Genomic DNA, 20,065 nt, shown 5'->3' on the forward strand with positions numbered 1-20,065 from the left:
TTTGATACACTTTTGTTGTATCTCCAAGTCTATCAAAAACCTTGGAGACACTGTCCCAGATATCTTTGGCAGTCTCCTTACTCATAAACCTCCTACCTATCTCAGGTTTCATGGAGAAAATAAGGCAAGTCATAACAGTGGAATTCTCAGTCTCCCACTTGAGATAGCCTAGATCAGTTGTAGCAGGAGCCTAGATAGACCCACTAATGTATCCCAACTTTCCCCTACCGCGTAGGGACAACTTCACAAAACGGGACCAATCTAAGTAGTTCGTATTGTCCAATTTCACAACAGATATTTGAGTGTTGGGATTGTCAAAGGAAGCAATAGTGGGGAGGCCACTAGCCGAAAGTGGTCCACTGACCTCAGAATCAGCCCCAGACATAGTAGACATGGTACCGAAATACTCAACAAAACAGATTGGTGTCTTGCACAACTGGGGAATAACCTCTACCCACACACAAGCAAGAAATCCAGCAAACAAAGGGAACAATACACTGCCCAAGCAGGTAAATCCTGAAGGAGAACTTAAATCAAAAGCCTTGAGTACATCTCATAACCATCCAATGTGTTGGCTGCCAACAACGGGAAACAACAAGTAGCAGCCCAGCAAACAAGTAACTCAAAAGCACATCCTAGATGAAAAAGTGTAACTAACACTCAAAAGAGACTTTGGTTCCACTCCACAATAACGAAAGCACCCAAACAGATGACAAAAAAGACTATTCCACGAATTTCAACTACCAAAGCACTCAGAGAAAGGAAGAACCAGAATCTGCCGATACCTAAAGTGCAGCACAGATTGGAGTTAAGCTCCTCAATCAGCTCCTCTTAGGAACTGAGCTGTTGGGGATCTAAAAGGGAACCCTCAAGCGACTCAAAGACTTCAAACCTCATCCCAATAGGTGAAGAGATGAGAGAGAGATGGGCAGAAGACTCTCCAGGCTGGTGGTAGTGTTCTGTCCAGCTTCTAGGGCTTCAAATGCTCTTCATAAGCTGAGAATCTTCCTCCATTTGCTGTCGGTTTGAAAGAAACAGCTCCAAAGAATGAAATATGTGAGGCATTTCACATGATACAACCTCTAATGGAACCCTCTACCTTTCTAGGGTTCCAAGAAGAGGTGAAGATGACAGCCAAGTCTTAGTCGACTCACAAACCAGTGAAAGAACTGCTCTGATACCAAGTTAGTTTTTATAAATGGAAGGATACAAGCAATGGGACAAGATTCACAGCAAGAAAAAGAAGAAGAGAGTTTTGGGGAGAATCGAATCTGTGTGTTGAGTGATTCTCAACACATATATTCACTTCATTAAACTATTCAAAGATTTACATAGACCTCCCTAGGGAGGTAAATAGAAATAAAGAAGAAATAACAGAAAATACAACTTAGCCATGTCTAATAATAAGACAATGACCGAACTAGCCTTATACAACTATTCTAATAAATCTAATAGGTGGTCCCATGGTGGCAACGACGGTGGTGGAGGTGGTGGGGGCAATAGTGGTGGAGGAGGTGGCGACGACGGTGGTGGTCGAAGTTGCATTGAAGGTGGTGTTTTATTTTGAACATGAAATTACTGTTTTGCCCATCAAATTAACCATGTGCTCATTAAAGAGCAACTCTCCCCTTAATTTTTCCTTTTATTTCTGGGACAGAGAAGCTTCAAATTGGAGCTTTTTTTTTCTATTTCTCAGCAACTTTTTTGTCCCGGTTCATTTCCAGGAACCAAAAAATGAACCGGTATTAACAAACGGATTTCTCTTATTTTTTTCTTCCCAAGAACAAAAAAACAGAGAAAAAAAGAAAAAGAAGTGTTATCATGCAGGCCCTAAATTACCACAATACCTACTTAGTAAATAAGATAAACAAAACTAAGCAAAACCGCTAACAGAATAACCATTCTAAAGCCATCATCACCACAATTGGCTACAGAAGACAGACTAGACCCTTAAATAGTTCTAAGGGGACCCACAAGGCAATTGACCCATATTGATCATATACTGAATCATAATTTCCAGTTGCCTTAAGTCCTATCTTTTAAGGCAGGTTGAGATATGATGCATCATCCAATCTCGAAAATGCTCAAAAAGTATTAAGTTTTTATTCTTTCTGTTTAGTTGGTTGGAAAACGGAACTGACAATAGTAAAGTAGTTGAGCTAATAGTATCAATTACCTCACTTGTGAATGCAACCCATGTTAAAAAGTATTAAGTTTTTATTCTTTCTGTTCAGTTGGTTGGAAAAAGGAACTGACAATAGTAAAGTAGTAATGCAATCCATGTTAAAATAGTAATTTTGGCAGAGAAAAAGGGGAACCTTCCAGGTTAGAAGAATTAACAAATCACAAACAAAACAAAATTCACTGAGCAACTAGATAGACTTTCTGTTTCATCGCATATTACATCTAAGAAAGCCAAAGGTAAAGGAAAACTCATGATACCTTACAGCTAATGACCCAGAGCAACGTGTAGCACACATGCCCCCAATGGTTGCACCAGGACCTGATTGTCAATGCAATTGAAGAAATATCAAACAGAACTGAACTGACAAAAAGAATTTCTAGTAAATAAAACTAACAAAAATATTTATGTGATTCATTCACTAAAATATACAGAGAATAAAGAAAGTCTCTCTTTGGCTTAAATCACAAAGATAATCATGGAAGATGCAATCAACAACCTAATTGCTTATTGAGGTTTTTCTCCATTCAAGTAGTAATATTCGAGTCCCTCAATCAGGAATTACCATGAGAAGACCCTCATAAAATAGTAGCTGCATAAACCAATCCAGTGCCCTTTTCATGTTGTATCCACTTTTGGCTAAATATTTGAAAAACTGCCCACCAAAACTCCAAATTACTTTAAAAAAAAAATTAAGGGATCAAGTTGGAACCACCTCACTCCATTAAATCCAAACCAATGAAATGTGTAATTTCTGGAAAAATGAGGTATAGAGGTTTTCATGGTCTCCCTGAATATAACTATCCATCCATTGCAAGACAGCAACAAAGATTCAGTTCCATTTCCTCTTGTTTCATTCCACATCTTCCTGAGTACTAGAATTATATGTTTGGGAGCTGTTTTTGCAATGTAAATCCAGGCTTTTTGAAAATGGGCAATGATTGTTCAGAAATCCAACCTCTTAGGAGTTCATTGAGTATTTTGAAAGAAAGGAACCGTTCTGCCCAGATCTGATATAAATTTTATGGAACAGCAAATATACGATTAATCGTAACAAAATCAGAGAATAAAACTAAAGACAAGAAAGAACAAGTCAAACAAATACAAAGATCTAAAGTAATAAGCAGTATGCCTACATTGACTAGTGAAGATGAAAAATCAAAGCTTCATCCAACCCAAGGAAGCAAAAAGAACAAATCCAAGATCACAAACACAAACCAAAAGGGAAACCTAATGCAGTGCTAAACTCAAAACAAGGTAGATCCAGTGTGACATTAGCTGGCAACAAGATTGCAGGAAAAGAACACAACCAGATTAGGAGAAAAATTAATAACTCAATCAAATTATTTCTGATAGATCTGAAATATGGGTTGAATGCTCAAATTAACTTGTAGAACAAGACTGTAAAATAAGATCAAAATGGGTCCGGGAGATGGAAAAGGCCTTTAAGGTGGTGCATGTTAGCAACTTTTTGCTGTGCAGGTGCAAGTCAGCAGATTTGAAGCCCTACATTTCATCCATGGTTGTTACTCCCTTGGCTAGGGAGGAGCGGCTGCCTGACCCTCCCGCCGGCGGGGGCAATGGTGCCTCTCAGGCTACTGAATTGAAACCCTCTTTCGCCAGCGTGGTGTCTCGATCTGGGGCCATCCAGCCGCCTGCAGTTCCCCTCAGGAATAGCGATATTCTTTTCAAGTGATGAGATTTCCCTTTCGGAAATCCCTCTTTCGCCTACTCTGTTTGTGGTGAAGTGTTTTCTGCAGAAGAATTTCCATCTCCAAGCCGATGTGGTCGTCTCAAGCCTTGATCAAAGGCATCTTCTTCTTCGATTCTTGGATAGATCCGACTTCATCAAGGTCTGGTTAAAGGAGCAAACGTTTATTCAAGGCTTTTCCTTCAGATTTTTTAAATGGACTAGGGAGTTCAAATCGGGTACTGAATCTACGATTGTGCCTGTCTAGATCTCGTTTCCTAACCTCCCCGTCAACCTATATCAAGGCAACTTTTTCTTGTCAATTGCGGGAGCGGTTGGTAAGGTGTTCAGGGTGGATAGCACCACCGCCTGTTGCACTCGTACTGTGGCGGCAAGAGCCTGTGTTGAGATTGATGTGCGGGCTTCCTTGCCTGAGCAAATTTGGATCGGTTGTGGATCTTCAGGTTTTTTCAAAGGGTGGAGTATGAGAAGATGCCTCTGTTTTGTACGGGGTGTTCGAAGCTGGGTCATTGCCGTGATCAATACCATAAGAAGAAGACTCGCGGTGGTACTGCTCAAAGCAGCAAGGCGCCGGTTGTTGATACTGCTAATAATGCACAGGCTAAGGAGCATGTTGGGATTTCTAGGGCGGAAGATGTTGGTGTGAATTCTATGGATATTAATGGAGTGGAGGAATTTCCAATTCCCGAGGCAGCTTTGGAAGTGCATGGCACTATTCACGTGGAGGGGGTTCAAAAGAGTCCTTCGATGCCCCCTGCTCAGGTCATTGAAAACCCTGGCAGGAAGCCGCATGGCATTGAGAAGGATTTTTGCAATTCGATGGCAGATCTGAAATTGGTTCCTTCATCCGAGTCTGAGGAGGATGTTGAGCCTGGATCTGAGTTGGGTAGTTCGATAGAAGAAGGAGATCTGAACTCACACTCTCTCGCGGGCATGGGGATTTCTGTTGTTCATGATCAGGAAGCCTTTGGTTGCTTGGGGAGAGCGACGGATGATTCGGGTATTGGTTTTCATGATAATTCTGGGAAGACGTTCTGGTCCTCACAGCCCACGCTCTCTTCTTCTAGGGATGACATGTTTATTGACCACATGAAATATCATGTGCAAGACTGGAGGAAAAACGGTTGTGGACCTCAAGGAAGTTAGTCTCTTACTTGATAAAAGGATTGGTTCTACTATGCTTTGTTTCAAGAAAGATGTAAACCACAAGGGAAAGGGCAAAAGGACTAAGGGAGTGCATTTTAATGCATCATAGGCGGAGCAAAGCTTTCCTTTACTAAGGCGTTCTACTCGGGCTTTGGGCCCCTGAGGTACCAACAAAACTCATTCCTAATGAATTTTCTTTCCTGGAATACTCTTGGTGTTGGGAATAAGCCTACTTGTAGGCATCTGAAATCTTTTGGATTTAATTGCTATTGTCGAACCTAAAATCTCCTTTTCAAAGGCTCCGGCTATCATGAAAAATCTTGGTATGTCCCAACGCATTTCTAATCGTACAGGTAATGGGGATCTTATTTGGGTGTTTTGGAACAGTATACAGGTGAATGTGGTGGAAGCTCATCCTCAGTTTGTTACAGTGTATTGTGTGGCTAATGGGTCGTCTTGTAGCTTCTTCACTACCTTTGTGCATGCTTCTTGCGCTGTCCAGGAAAGAAGAAGATTTTAGGAGAAACTGTGTGGTTTCCCCGAGTCAGTTAATCGGGCTTGGGCAGTTTGTGGTGATTTTAACACGGTTTTAGATCACTCTCAGAAAATTGGAGAGAGGCTGCCTTGTTCTCGCTCCCTGGAGGATTTTGGCGATTTTATAAATGGTGCTGGCCTTATTGACAGTGGTTTTGAAGGCAACATTTTTACTTGGACCAATGGTCAGTCGGGTCGATGCATGGTTAAGGCCAGATTGGACAGGCTCTTGTATAATTCCTTGTGGTCATCTCTTTTTCAAATAAGCAGAATCCATCATCTTAGCCGGACATGTTCCGATCATGCACCGTTATGGCTGAAGGTTGAGGTTTCCAGCATCAAAAGGCCTTCTTCGCATGGTACAAAATTTCACGAAATTTCGCTGATATATTGGTGAATTTCGGATATTTCGAGAGGACCGAGATGAAATGGGATAACGAATTAGAAAAAGTACATATTTTGACAATATTTCAGGACATTTCGGTATGTCACCGAAATATCGCCGAAATATGTTACATTCACTTAAAGAGTCATGTGACCCTTGCTTTAAATACAGAATCTCGCAAGTCTCGGTCGAAATTTCGACCGAGACCTGCAAAGACCTCTATTTGCTGCAGTTTTTGCTTTCTTCCACTCTTCTAACTTGGATCCAAGCATTGTTCTTCTTCATTTTTTACGGATTGTCACCGGAAACACGTCGGAGCCTCATCCTCCAAGGATTTTTCACTATTTAAGGTAATTCTTTTTTCTCTAAAACTAATTTTTTTGAAAATAGTATGTTCACTACATGTTGGATGGTGATGATATTAATATATGTTAGACACCGGAGGCCGATCTACAATCTCACGGTGTCGAAATTTTTTTTCCATATGTACTTTATTTTTTTAATTTTCTGATTTAAAATTTTGATTTTCCTATCCCAAAAATAATTATAAATTAAGGGTAATATAAATTGGATGGGGATCAATTAAATATATGTTAGACACCAATGGCCGATCTACGGCTTCACAGTGTCGAAAATATTTTTCTGCCCATAAATAATTATTTTTATTTTCGGACATTAAGAAAAATATTTAAAAATTCAAAAAAAAAGAAATAAGTAAGGAAAAATATTAGGTTTTGGTTTGAAAAATAATGAAAAAGTATGAAAGTAATTTCTACATGTTTTTTATGTGCATTAGATACATATTATGTTTAATCATTTCGATTTTGTTGTGTTAGGTCAATATTTATATGAAAATTATTGATAAAAAATTATTTTTAATTATGAGAAAAATATAAGGGTTAGGAGAAAAATATAAGGGTGAGGGGAAAAATGTTAAATAGCTATACAATTGTTTTAGTACTCTCAAAGTCTCAATTGAAGTACTTCTACATTAAGTTTTTAATCATTTGTTTTACTTACATTGCAGTAAACAAGTATTATTATGGCGGATCGTGAAAGACAACGTGCGAAAGGAAAGCAGAAGGTAGGCGAAAATAGTCAATAGAGGGAGCAGAGGGAGCAGAGAGTGCAGAGGCCTGCCAAGCAGCCTAGGGTTGACATTGCATGATTACATGGCACTCCAATTGATGGGGATAAGAGAAAATCCCAATGTAACTATTGTCACATGCAGTTTTTGGGAGGTGGGTCTAGTAGACTTAAACAACATCTGACTGAAAGATCTAAAGATGTTGTAGGTTACCATATGGTCCCTACTCAAGTAGCTAAGGAAGTTGGTGACAGTTTCAGGGGAAAGAATAAGAGGAAGGCTGAAAAGCAAAGGGTAAGGGAACAACTTGAGGAGGCAGTGAGGAGTTCAATGGGAGGAGGAGAATACCATGATGATGATGGTGATGACTGATGATGATGATAGTGATGACCCCATCTATGTGCCTGATGATATACAAACACCACAAGAGGCTAAGGACTTTCGACGGTCTGTTTCGAGGAGTAAAGTTAGTTTTTGAGAAGACCAACAGAGACAGAGAGTAAGGGGTAGTGGAGGAGCAAGCACATTTGGAGGTTCTAGAGTTGGGGGGTTGTTGAATCCTTTTAAAAGATCACAAAGTATGAAGGCAGCTCCAACACCTCTATTGGTACCAGTACCACCATCAACATCAGATCCTAAACTACATAGGAAGAAGGGAAGCACTCAACCAAAAATCAAAGGAGCATGGAAGAATATGAAGGGGTTAGTGAAAGAGTCAATAGCTAAGTGGATGTTATACCATGACAACTCAGTAAACACCGCACAAGGCCCCCATTATGACACCATGATTGATACAATTGCAGAGGCTGACCTAGGGTTCAAGGGGCCCACCCCATATGAGGTAATGAATGTTTATTTACCTCAACAGAAGTCTGAGATTGATGAGTACCTTGGGGAGATGAGGAGTATGTGGGAGACATATGGGGTGACTATAATGGCAGATGGTCAGACTTGGCCAACAAGAAAGTCCATCAATTTTATGGTATATTGTGATAGGACAGTTTTCCTCAAATCTGTGGATATGAAACCCACCTCTAATTTGAACTTTTTTGAACTTGTGTGATTACAAATTCTGGGTCTGTGTCTATGCTTGCCTCTATGTTGTAGGCTGCATCAGTGGTGGATTCAGAGCAATCCATTGACACATCTACGGAGGATTCTGAGGAGCCAAAATAGCTAGCTATCCTTGAGTCTGAGAATCCTGCCGGGTCCCAGCATATCAGTTTCTTATGCCAGACATGCTGGATCGAGCATATGCGGAACCTCACCATATCCTAGGCCAGTATATAGGTAAGAATCCCCCCTCGCCTATCACCCTCTCCCTCTCCCTCTCCCTCATCTGGAATTCCCTCCCTACCCTTCCTCCTTCCCCCCTGCTCATGCGGACAAGGTTATTTGGCTCCCCACCACTAATGGCCTTTTCAGCTTTAGATCTACCTGGAACCTAGCTAGACCACATACCCCATTATAGCTTCCTTGCTTGGAGAACCCTTAACCTTTGTCTCCCAACCCAAGCCTTCCTCTCCCACTGCAGAATCCATGTCCCCCCTTCTTGCATTTTCTGTTGGACTGGTTCGGAAGACATCGACCACCTTTTTTTTGCTTGCCCCTTTACCTCTACCATTTGGAAAAAAGCCCTTTCGTTTATCTGGCCTCGCAGCAGGAGACATCTCCCTTTTGCTCGAGAGTGGCTTTGGCTGGTAATGACTTACCCTGGATCCACGATCTATGACGCTATTGGCAAGCTTGTGTTTGGCGCTACTCTTTATCACATTTGGATGGAGAGGAACTGTTAGCTATATGGCCAGAATACCGTGGGGGTATTCTGGTCCTCTTTCTTTTGTTATTTTATTTATTTTGTACATGTGGTTTAGTCCCACATTGCTAATGCACAATTGTTTCATTCTTCATTATGATTATAAATAAAGATGTGCTTGGGATGACTAAATCATCCAAGCATTCATTCTCTAGTCCTATTCTGTTAACATGGTATCAGAGCAGAATTCGAATTAGGGACCCCCCCTTTCTCTTCCTTTCTCAATTTCAGCCTCCTCCCCTCTCATTCGCAAGTTTTTTTCTTCTCCTTTCCCCTTGTTCTTCATTCACCCCTATTAGGGCAGCACTGATGAGGTGATCAATAGATCCAGTGGCTGTCCTCCATTACCTCATTCTATGATCAAGTTATTTGATCGATAGGGACAATTTCAACTCCAGTTGCTGCCTGCAATATTTGAAGATTCTGTTTTTTTGTGGACTGCTCTCACTCCCTTCCAAGGAAGCAATCTACATCATTGAAGACTCAAGAACTGCAGCAGTATTTACTATTTTGGATTAGTTCCTATCTCCACCAAGTTTGAAGACATCCTATATCGATTATTTTTCCACCAAATCAGGGTTTTTTCAAAACCCTGAGCATTATCAATCTAGGGTTTGCAGGTTCTTGTTGCGGCTGATATTTGGCAGAATGATTCAGCATTACTAGAGCACTACTTGATCCTAGTTTCAGCTCCATCTGCTGAGATTTTGCTCTTCTTCTTCCCTACATCGATCTCATCAATTTTCGGGTTTTTTCCAAAACCCTGTAAAAATCGATCTAAGGGATTTACTTGGCTACTGTTGCTGATTTTTGGAGACCATTGTTCTACCACTACCAGCAGGCTCTCGTCCAATTTTCAGCCCTTAACTTGGAGGATTTCTTGGGTTTTTCTTCACAACAGCCCCCTTCTGCGATTTGGGCTTCTCTACTGTCTTCATGGGTGACTCTATAGATTCGACTGCTACTTCTGTTGGTCATGGAACCAGCAAGCCAAATTATCACACTTTTTCTCCAAATCCAATCAAGTTGGATGGCAGTAATTATTTGCTTAGGTCTAGGTCTACATCCTTTGCCATTGCTGGTTGTGGCCTTACGGGTCATATTAGGGGCACTACTGTTATGCCCACTGAGGTTGGAGTTGCTCAAGAGGCTTGCCAACAATGGAGTTCTTATGTCCTACCTAATTGGTTCTATGACTAAAGATCTACAGCACAATTTTCTTCTCCTTGACACAGCCTCGGAAATTTGGGCTGCTTGCAAGGAAACTTACGGACAGCTTGGCAATGATGCCCAGGTTTATGAACTCAGGAAGAAGGTCCTTCACACTACTTAGGGGGAGTTGACAGTCTCCAAGTACTATGCTACTTTGCGCAGCCTTTGGTAGCAACTGGACCACTTTTCTGACTTTCACCCAAGTACAGCTGCTGATATTACTTCTTACAAACAACATATGGACAAGATCAAAGTCTATGATTTTTTGGCAGGTTTGAATGTCGAGTATGATCAGATTCGGGTTCAGGTGTTGGGTCATAAGCCATTTTCCACACTTGAACAGTTTATGCCCTGGTCTCCTCTGAAGAAAACCGTAGGGCTGCCATGTTGCACCCTCCTATTACTGACAGATCGGTACTCCAGGCTACTGCCCCTGCCACTCCTGCACCTAGTGGCACTGCTTCTCTTGGTGATTCTACTACTGGGTCTGTTGTTTGTGAGTACTGTCACAAACCTTACCACACTAAGGAGAAGTGCTAGGAACTTCATGGGAAACCGGCTGACTTTGAAGCTAAAAGGGCTGCCAAGACCAAGACCAAGACAAAGACTAAAACCAAGGCCCATCAGACTGAGACTGCTACTACGGCCCCTACTACTAACCCTGGTCTATCCCAGGATGATCTAAAGGCACTCCTTCGTATGCTGAGGTCTTCCGCTGCTGCTGCCTCTACTACATCAGCTACTGCCAATTCTTCTGCTACTTCAAGTTCCCACTTTGCCCAGTCAGGTATTCCATTTGGGGGTCATTGTGCTTCTGTAGCTTCACATCCTTGGATCATAGATTCTAGGGCTACAGATCATATGACCGGTTCCTCTGGTTTGTTTCAAAGATATTCTCTCACTTCTGGGAAAGACAAGGTCAAAGTAGCTGATGGTTCCCTTTCTTCTATATCTGGAACAGGAATCATCAACTGCACTTCCTCTCTTCCATTAACTTCTGTTTTGCATATTCCTAATTTTACTACTAACCTTCTTTCCATTAGTAGTATTACTCGTGATCTTAACTGCAAAGTCACTTTTTTTCCTTCTCATTGTGTGTTTCAGGATTTGGACTCTGGGAGGACGATTGGATTAGGGAAAGTGCACGGTGGGCTGTACCTACTTGATGATAGTCGCTTCTCTCCACCACCAATGCCTTCTCCACTACACCAGAACTCCATGGTCTCTTCTGAACTCTACCAGTGGCACTCTAGGTTAGGTCACCCCCCCTTTAGGAATTTTAGCACATTTATTTCCTAGTTTGGTCACCCTTCGTACTAAGGATGACCTTTTTTGTGAGGCGTGTGTTCTGGCCAAACAGACACGTTTAAATTATCCTATTTTAAATAAAAGGAGTTCTTCTTGCTTTCAATTAGTACATTCTGATGTTTGGGGCCTTAATCATAAACCCTCTATTTCTGGTCATCGGTGGTTTGTCTCTTTCATTGATTGTCATTCTAGACACACATGGGTGTAACTTTTGCACACAAAAAATCAGGTTGTTTCATGTTTTCAGCACTTTCATAAAATGGTCCAAACTCATTTCCAGGCTACTCTCAAAATATTGAGAAGTGTTAATGGTACAGAGTATAAAGAATCACAATTTCAAAAATATTTGGCTGACCATGGAATCATTCATCAAACTAGTTGTGTTGATACCCCTGCCCAGAATGGTGTGGCAGAAAGGAAAAACCGCCACTTGTTAGAAATGGCCAGAGCTTTGATGTTTGCGAAAAATGTCCCGTCTCAATATTGGGGGGATGCGGTTCTTACGGCAGCCTATCTCATCAATAGGCTGCCCTCTACGGTACTTAACTCCCGTAGCCCCTTTGATATTTTGATTGGTAATTCCTCCTTTATTGTGCCTCCCAAGGTGTTTGGTTGTGTGTGTTATGCTAGAGATACCAAATCTCCAGGCAAACTTGAACCTCGGGGGCTCCGTTATATTTTCTTGGGTTATTCACCAACCCAGAAAGGCTATAAATGCTACCATCCCCCTTCCCGCCGTACCGTGGTTAGTATGGATGTTATTTTCCATGAGTCCATTTCTTATTATTCTTCGCCACCTCTTCAGGGGGAGAGTGCTGGTGAAGATGTGGCTTTCGAAATTCCTTTACCTGAGGTGCGTCTGGCTGCTGCCCAGCCATCTTTACCACCCTCGGCTTCTGTCCAGCCCCCTTTACCACCCACGGCTGCTGCCCAGCCCTTTTTGGATGCTTCCCATCCAACTTTGGATGCTGCCCATCCTACTTTGGAGACTGCCCAACAACCTCTGGCTGTTCCTCCCTCACCTAATGGGAATCCTTTACAGGGGGAGACCATAGAAAATAGTGTTGTTAATATTCCTATTCAGGGGGAGCTGACTCCAGTCCAGAGAACTATTGGTGAATTGAAGAGAATTGACAACTCCAACATGATCACCTATACAAGGGGCAGATCCACCGAGGGCGTTGCATCCTCATCAGTAGCACCAGCACCCATCCAATTGCCGGCTCCGCACACGATCCTACATCTCCTGGTAATCCATCTCCTTCTGACCTACCTATTGCACTTCGCAAAGGCACTAGGACTTGCACTTTACATCCCATATCTCATTTTGTTTCTTATAACTCTCTTTCTCCCTCTTTTCGTGCATTTGTATCTTCTCTTTCCTCTATCTCAATTCCTAGAAATTGGCAGGAAGCATCTACAGATGGAAAGTGGAAGGCAGCAATGTTGGAAGAAATGAGAGCACTATACAAAAATAATACGTGAGATCTTGTGGCTCTTCCTCCAGGGAAAAAACCAGTGGGATGTAGATGGGTCTTCCTGGTTAAACAAAAAGTTGATGGCTCAGTGGATAGGTATAAGGCACGTCTGGTTGCAAAGGGGTTCACTCAGACTTATGGAGTTGACTATCAAGAGACCTTTGCACCAGTGGCAAAGCTCAACACCGTCAGGGTGTTATTATCTTGTGCTGCAAACCTTGGGTGGGATCTTCAGCAGTTAGATGTCAAAAATGCCTTCCTCCATAGAGAGCTTGAGGAGGAGGTATATCTGGACATTCCACCAGGTTTTTCTGATGATAGGACTAAGGGCAGGGTTTGTAAATTGAAGCGTGCCATTTATGGTTTGAAGCAGTCACCTAGGGCCTGGTTTGGCAGATTTCATAAAGCTATAATTTAAGCAGGTTACAAGCAGAGCAATGCTGATCATACTTTGTTTACCAGACGGCTTGGTAACAAGATTACTCTTCTTATAGTCTATGTGGATGATATTGTGGTCACAGGTAATGATGATGCTGCAATCAGGGATTTGAAAATTCTTCTTGGCCGTGAGTTTGAGGTCAAAGATCTTGGTCCCCTAAAATATTTTCTAGGGATATAAGTTGCTCGATCTTTAAAAGGCATCTTTCTTTCTCAAAGAAAATATGTCCTTGATCTATTGACTGAGACAGGGCTACTTGGCTGTCATCCTTCAGATACTCCTATGGAAGCTACTATAAAACTTAGGGAGAAAGAGGGTGAGCATGTTGACAAGGGTGCTTATCAGCAGTTAGTGGCAAACTAATCAACCTTTCTCACACACGCCCTGACATTGCAGTTGCTGTAAGTTTGGTGAGTCAGTTCATGCATGATCCCTATTCCTCTCATATGGATGCAGTCCGTCGTATTTTGAGGTATTTGAAGTCTGCTCCGGGAAAGGGAATCCTTCTATCTCCCAATGGTCACTTTTAGATTGAAGCCTATACTGATGCCGATTGGGCTGGTTCTCCTGACAGGAAATCTATCTCTGGCTACTGTTCCTTTGTGGGTGGGAACCTTGTCACATGGCGTAGCAAAAAGCAGAATGTTGTGGCAAGGTCTAATGCTGAAGCCGAGTTCCACGCAATGGCACAAGGAATTTGTGAACTTCTGTGGCTTAGAGGATTATTGTAGGATATTGGTGTTGTTGTCCATCTTCCTATGATGCTTTATTGTTGTGACAATAAAGTCGTCATTAGCATTGCTCATAACCCTGTCCAGCATGATCGTACTAAACACGTGGAGGTTGATCGTCATTTCATCAAGGAGAAGCTTGAAGCCGGCCTCATTTGTGTTCCCTTTGTGAAGTCCACTGATCAACTGACTGATGTGTTCACTAAGGGGCTGAGTAGCAAGCTGTTTCATCCTATCTTAGTCAAGTTGGGCATGCATGATATATATACACCAACTTGAGGGGGAGTGTTAGCTATATGGCCAGAATACCGTGGGGGTATTCTGGTCCTCTTTCTTTGTTATTTTATTTATTTCGTACATGTGGTTTAGTCCCACATTGCTAATGTACAATTGTTTCATTCTTCATTATGATTATAAATAAAGATGTGCTTAGGATGACTAAATCATCCAAGCATTCATTCTCTAATCCTATTCTGTTAACAGGAACCTTAGGAGATGGACCTCCAAATCTCGCTCTTTTGACTTGATTTGGAAAGCCATCTTCTGGGATGTCTCCACAAAGCTTAGTTTTCTGCCTCACAAGGCTGTTTTGGACTCCCCAAGGAACAGGCATATTGTTGTGTCTTGGGGTTTAGATAGTGCTATTCTGAGATCCCACTCCCCCCCTTAATTGGGCCTGGGATCTGCTCCCCCCCCCCCCTTTTTGCTTGTTGTATATTCCCCTCCTTTTCTCCTCTCCTTTTCGCCCCTCTTGGGCTTTGGTAATATAATTTTTTATTCACCAAAAAAAAATTAGTTTAGAAATATATTATAAAATTTCATTCTTTAAAACCAATTCTAATAATAACAAACCAAACAGTCTTTAGTAGGACTTAGTATATAATGAATCCTTAGTTTTACAATTCATTCTTACCTCTAAACTAGAATCGATTTCAGCTTGAGACCTTAGAGGAAACTAAGGAAAAGAGAAAGAAGAAGAAGAAAAGCTAGGGCTATCCTTTCCAACTTGGAGTTATACTTGGAGTTTGGGATTTTGGGGCTGCAATCATCAATTGAACCCAAATTTCAGGTAAGATATCTAAACCTTAATCCTGTTTTCCAAAATCCCTCTCATCTCTCTTCTCTTATGGCTAAATTCTTGACTCACACCAACCCTAGTATGATAAACCCTAAATTGGGTTGTTAAAGACCCTAAACTCAAACATAATTTAACCAATCTATTGTTCTAGGGCATCATCCAACCCTAAACCCTAACTTCTCAACTTCTTCTCTATTTATCTTGTTGAATTCTTCTTGGGATTAAGACCCAATTCAGCCTAGACCTAAGGTATTAGATAACTTGTGATAAAATCCCAATTTAGACTGGAGTATAATTTGGGAGACTACCAAAACCATGCTGTAATGCCAAATTCTTAGTTTCTTCTTTGATTTTAGCCATTTTCCCAAAAAAAATTCAGAATCTTTATTTTGATTAATTTTAATTAGAAAACCTAATTTGATCTTACATGCAAATGGGTCAAAATCTCCCCTTTGTTGTATTCTATCAAAGCCTTAAACTAATTTTGGGAAGATAGCCCCATACATGAATGATCCATGGGTTTTGGATCTCAAAACAGCCACTGGTAGGCCAACCGGATTCAGACACCTGAGTCCTACAGTCAACCGGATTCAGCCAATTCTAAATCCGGTTCTACCCACAACTTTGGTCTTAGTTCTTGTATACTTTGGGCCTTTGCCTAGGGTTATGTTAGGCCTAACAAATGTTGTATATTGACTATATAGACAGTAGTAACATCAAGAAATGTAAATATTTTTGTGTATTGGAGCTTCAATTGATTAGGATCATCCTCTAATACAGGTAAGGGAATTCGGACTTTTCTTTGGAGTGTTTCTTCTTTAATTGCTATTTATGCTGGCAGCCACTTACATCCATCATCCTAGTAGTATAATTATGTAGTTTTATAGCTTTTATTTTGCAGTGGAAGAATGCATGTTGTAGGTGTCATTTCATATTGCAATTGCATACTTTTACTATGATCTATTGTGACGTATTGAGAAATGATGTTGGACTTCTACATTACTATCTATTGCTACCTCATATGATATCATTTTTAGAAATGCATATGGTTAGCCTATCATAAACGCAAATGCTACGACCCTTGCCAACAGGGGTAAGGTGTTGGATAACCTGTGGCAGCTCTGAAGGGTTAATACCGAAATATCATTCATTGTCCCAGGTCTGATGAGTACATAGCAGAATGGGAATAACAATAGGGTTATCACTTGGGGTTCGTCAGGGTCTGATGTGTATATTTTGGAACTGGCGGGTCCCCACCATAGTAGAGTTGTATTCTTGGGAAGACCGATGAGTTCATTCTGTGACCGAGAATATCATACCTACAGTAGCATTCATACCTCATGAGACCTAGACATTGATGTTAGTATCATTCTTAGCTGTAGACCATGCATCAAGGACTATATGCTTGTGTTTGCATGTTTCCCTTGCTGGGCTCAGTAGAGCTCACCCCTGTAGATCCCTCTTCTTTTTCAGATAGAGTTGCTGGTTCTGAGAAACCAGATGATGTACATATTACTGCTTCTGACTTCCACACCGATGAGGACCATACGGTCAAAAGTTTGAAGTTCATGAAGCTTTTTGCGGATGCGATGCATGCGCGTTTACTTGATCAGGCCTGATGGAACAAGCTAATCTTTTTGTGTTTATAAACTTCTGTTGTGAGATATAATAAGTAGATATTGTTTTACTTTTGTACTTGTGGTGCCTTTTGAGAACTATGCAATGTATTACAGGTTTCACTTAATATAAGTACTCAGTTATCACCTAATCCCTTTATTATTATTGTTATTATTACTATTTATTCTCTTCCGCTGTAATAATTTATTGTGTTTATGAACTGTGATTACGAGTACTGCACTAATTGATCCCGGGGGATCGACTGAATGCCAATTGGCATTCGGTCACACCTTGCCCTTACTAACCAGGCCGGGATGTGATAGTGGACGCATCCAAAGAGATAAAGGATGCAAAATATATTTATAGATTGTTGAATGAAATGGTTGAAAAAGATGTAGGAATAGAGAACGTTGTCCAGATTATAACGGAAGCAACTTCAAGAAGGCCGGTGAGAAGATGATGAATAACAATAAGGACCGGCTCTACTAGACCCCTTCTGTGACCCATTGCATTGATCTAATGTTAAAGGATATGGGGCAGTTAAAGTTGATGAAGCCTGTGGTGGAAAATGCAAGACAAGTCACCAACTTTCTATACAACCACTCCTTCGCACTAAATCTATTGAGGGAAAAATGTGGGGATGACTTGGTGAGGCCAGGCATCACTAGATTCGCCACAAACTACATTGGCCTAAAAAGCTATGAGACAAAGAAGGTCGGGCTGAGATCTATGTTTGCTTCTCAGGAGTGGTTTGGATGGAAGGGTTCCAATACCACAGGTGGAAGGGAAGCACAGTCAACCATGTCCTTTGAGGAATTCTCGACAAAACTAGGCAAAGTGGTGAAAGTTTTGGAGCCAGTAGTTAAAGTCTACACATAGCGAACTCCGCTCTCAAGGGCCCCACCATGCCAGTCCTATATGTTGCCGTGGACTTGATGAAGGATAATGTCTACAATGTGGCTCCTCGTAGTAGCAAGCACTTCTTGGATATTATCAATGCTCATTGGGAGAATCAACTACTTATGCATCCACTGCATAAGGCAAGTGAGTAATTTTGTTTATGTAAGTAATTTATATCTTAGTTTCTTAGTAATATTACTAATTACAATATCTCATTTTTATATGTCAATTTTCAGCATACTACTTGAACCCCAAGTATCAATATAACAATAGGCTTGGATTGGATACTCAACTTATTGATGCTGTGAAACAAGTAGTAAACAAGTTGGAGCCAGATGGTAGACTACAATCTATATGCTACACTGAGGTGAGTCTTATAATTCATTTGGAATATAATTAGTTAGTAATTAGTTAATGAGTCATTATTCATTTTCCACATGGGTATAAATGAAGGTTTTTAGGGATGCATTGGGGAGTTTTGGAACCAATGCTGCAGTACAAGGCAGAGCACGCAGTGATGCTGGTACTCAATTCAATATCTTATTCTTTTAAATTACATATGTATTGAAAGTTGAAAGTTATGAAAATTTTGACACGTCTTTTTTTGTTGTAAACTTGTAATGCAGCAAAATGGTGGGGGTTATATAGGGAATCGGCTGAGAATTTAAGGAGAATAGCAATCAAGGTCCTTGCCCAAACATGTTCCGCATCTGGCTGTGAGAGGAACTGGAGTACGTTTTCGCTCATCCACTCCAAGAGGCGCAACAGATTGGGTTCCGAACATCTATCTGACATGGTGTATGTGCACTACAACTTGAGGCTGAAACTACAACACATACGCATGGGACATGAGGGACAAAGGGGCACTATTGAGCTCGTCGACATCTTTTAGGTTGACTCAGATGATGAGGACCCCATTGTGGATTGGGTGAGGGATAGAGGTGAGCCGGTGTTGGATCAGGAGGGAGATAGGCCAGACCCTGTGATAGCTTCTGAGATGGGTGCTGATATGCATGACTATATGGCTGACGAGGGTCAGATACACGCACAGGAAGCATCACCCATACCATTCCAGCCCACAGGTAGCAATGCTGATGAGGATGACGACTGGTCCAGGTCCTCAGGTGGTACTGGTAGGAATCAGACTCAGATTGGAACTGATGGAAGTGATGGTGATGGTAATGATGATGGCAGTGATGATGGCAGTGATTATGATGATGGTGGTGGTGGTGGTGGTGGTGGTGAAGCATTTGATGGAATGCAAGAGCGTTATGTGGTAGACCAACAGACGGTGCCTATAAAGCCAGTCCGATTCAGAGGAGAAACACAATTTGATCATTCCACACAAGATACGGAGCACGGTGCACGTGAGGCCGCACCCACACCGGTACCCGCACGTACCCCTTTATCATACACCAGGAAGCGTAGGGGTCGGCAGACACAGGTTGTTGCTTATATGGATATTGATGAGTTATCTAGCTCTGTTGGCGGATTAAGTATGGGTGATAAAGAGGGAGGATCGAGTGGGCATTGGCGTGCCCCATCTTTTGCCGCACATACCACTCCATCGTCATCGGATTATAGTGCATCACAACCTTAAGGTGGATATTGATATGGGCAGTTCGTTGGGGACTATGACTCCCACCCCGCACCACCGCAGGACGCATCTTGGATCATCTTTGTGGGACGACATCTTTTCATACCCTAGCTACCCAACTCACCAGCCATACATGCTGCCAGCAGGCCCAGCCAAGGTTTGAAAACTCGGGTCTCAGAGCCATCTAGGCCCAGCCAAAAACCGAGTTGGGCCGAGATATCGGCAAGTTTGTGTATTTTTTTTTTTCCGACTCGGAAGCCCATCTCAGTGGGTTTTAGACCTCTTTTGGGTCTGAAAATCGGTATACAGCCTATTTTAGGTCATTTAAACACAATAGCATTATCAGATTTTGCAAAAACAAAGTCCAAATAGGACTTTTACATCGGACCCTGAGTTGTTAGGCGACGACATATTAAAATAGCATATTATATACATTAATGACATAATTTATGTATATAGGACTCAAACAAAACATTCAATTAATAGGAAAACAACTTAGCATTACAAATGTTAAAGTGAATAAGTGATACATCAAATTGCTCAAGCTTAACAATGTTACAAGTTACAACTATCATCACATAAATTGAGATTGAATCACATATTCATTCCCCATTTATCCTACATAGTCTTCCCATGACATATTGTTACTCCACCGTTGCATATAGTTCTCCACAGCATTCATATAAGAGTTCTCATCCACATATGTCAAGACCCCTTTCCTAAGGTATAGCTGTTCAACAGTGGCATTAGACCGTTGCCATGAAGTGTTAGATCCACTACTTATGCTACTGTCATATTGAGGAATGTAGGGGACTGGGAATGTGGACCCAATGCTGGACCCAAT

General features: G+C 41.5%; 1 protein-coding gene across 2 annotated transcripts in view; it reads right to left on the minus strand.

The window, feature by feature from the left end:
- The window catches only part of LOC122649561 (D-lactate dehydrogenase [cytochrome], mitochondrial-like), a 134,247-nt gene that overhangs the window by 56,459 nt on the left and 57,723 nt on the right, over positions 1–20,065 (minus strand). For both annotated transcript variants that reach the window (XM_043842759.1, XM_043842758.1), the window contains exon 7: positions 2,443–2,503. In XM_043842759.1, the coding sequence (XP_043698694.1) occupies positions 2,443–2,503 (61 nt within the window). The remainder of the gene's footprint in view (positions 1–2,442; positions 2,504–20,065) is intronic.

Source organism: Telopea speciosissima, chromosome 2 (assembly GCF_018873765.1).
Source record: "Telopea speciosissima isolate NSW1024214 ecotype Mountain lineage chromosome 2, Tspe_v1, whole genome shotgun sequence".
Lineage (NCBI taxonomy): Eukaryota > Viridiplantae > Streptophyta > Magnoliopsida > Proteales > Proteaceae > Telopea > Telopea speciosissima.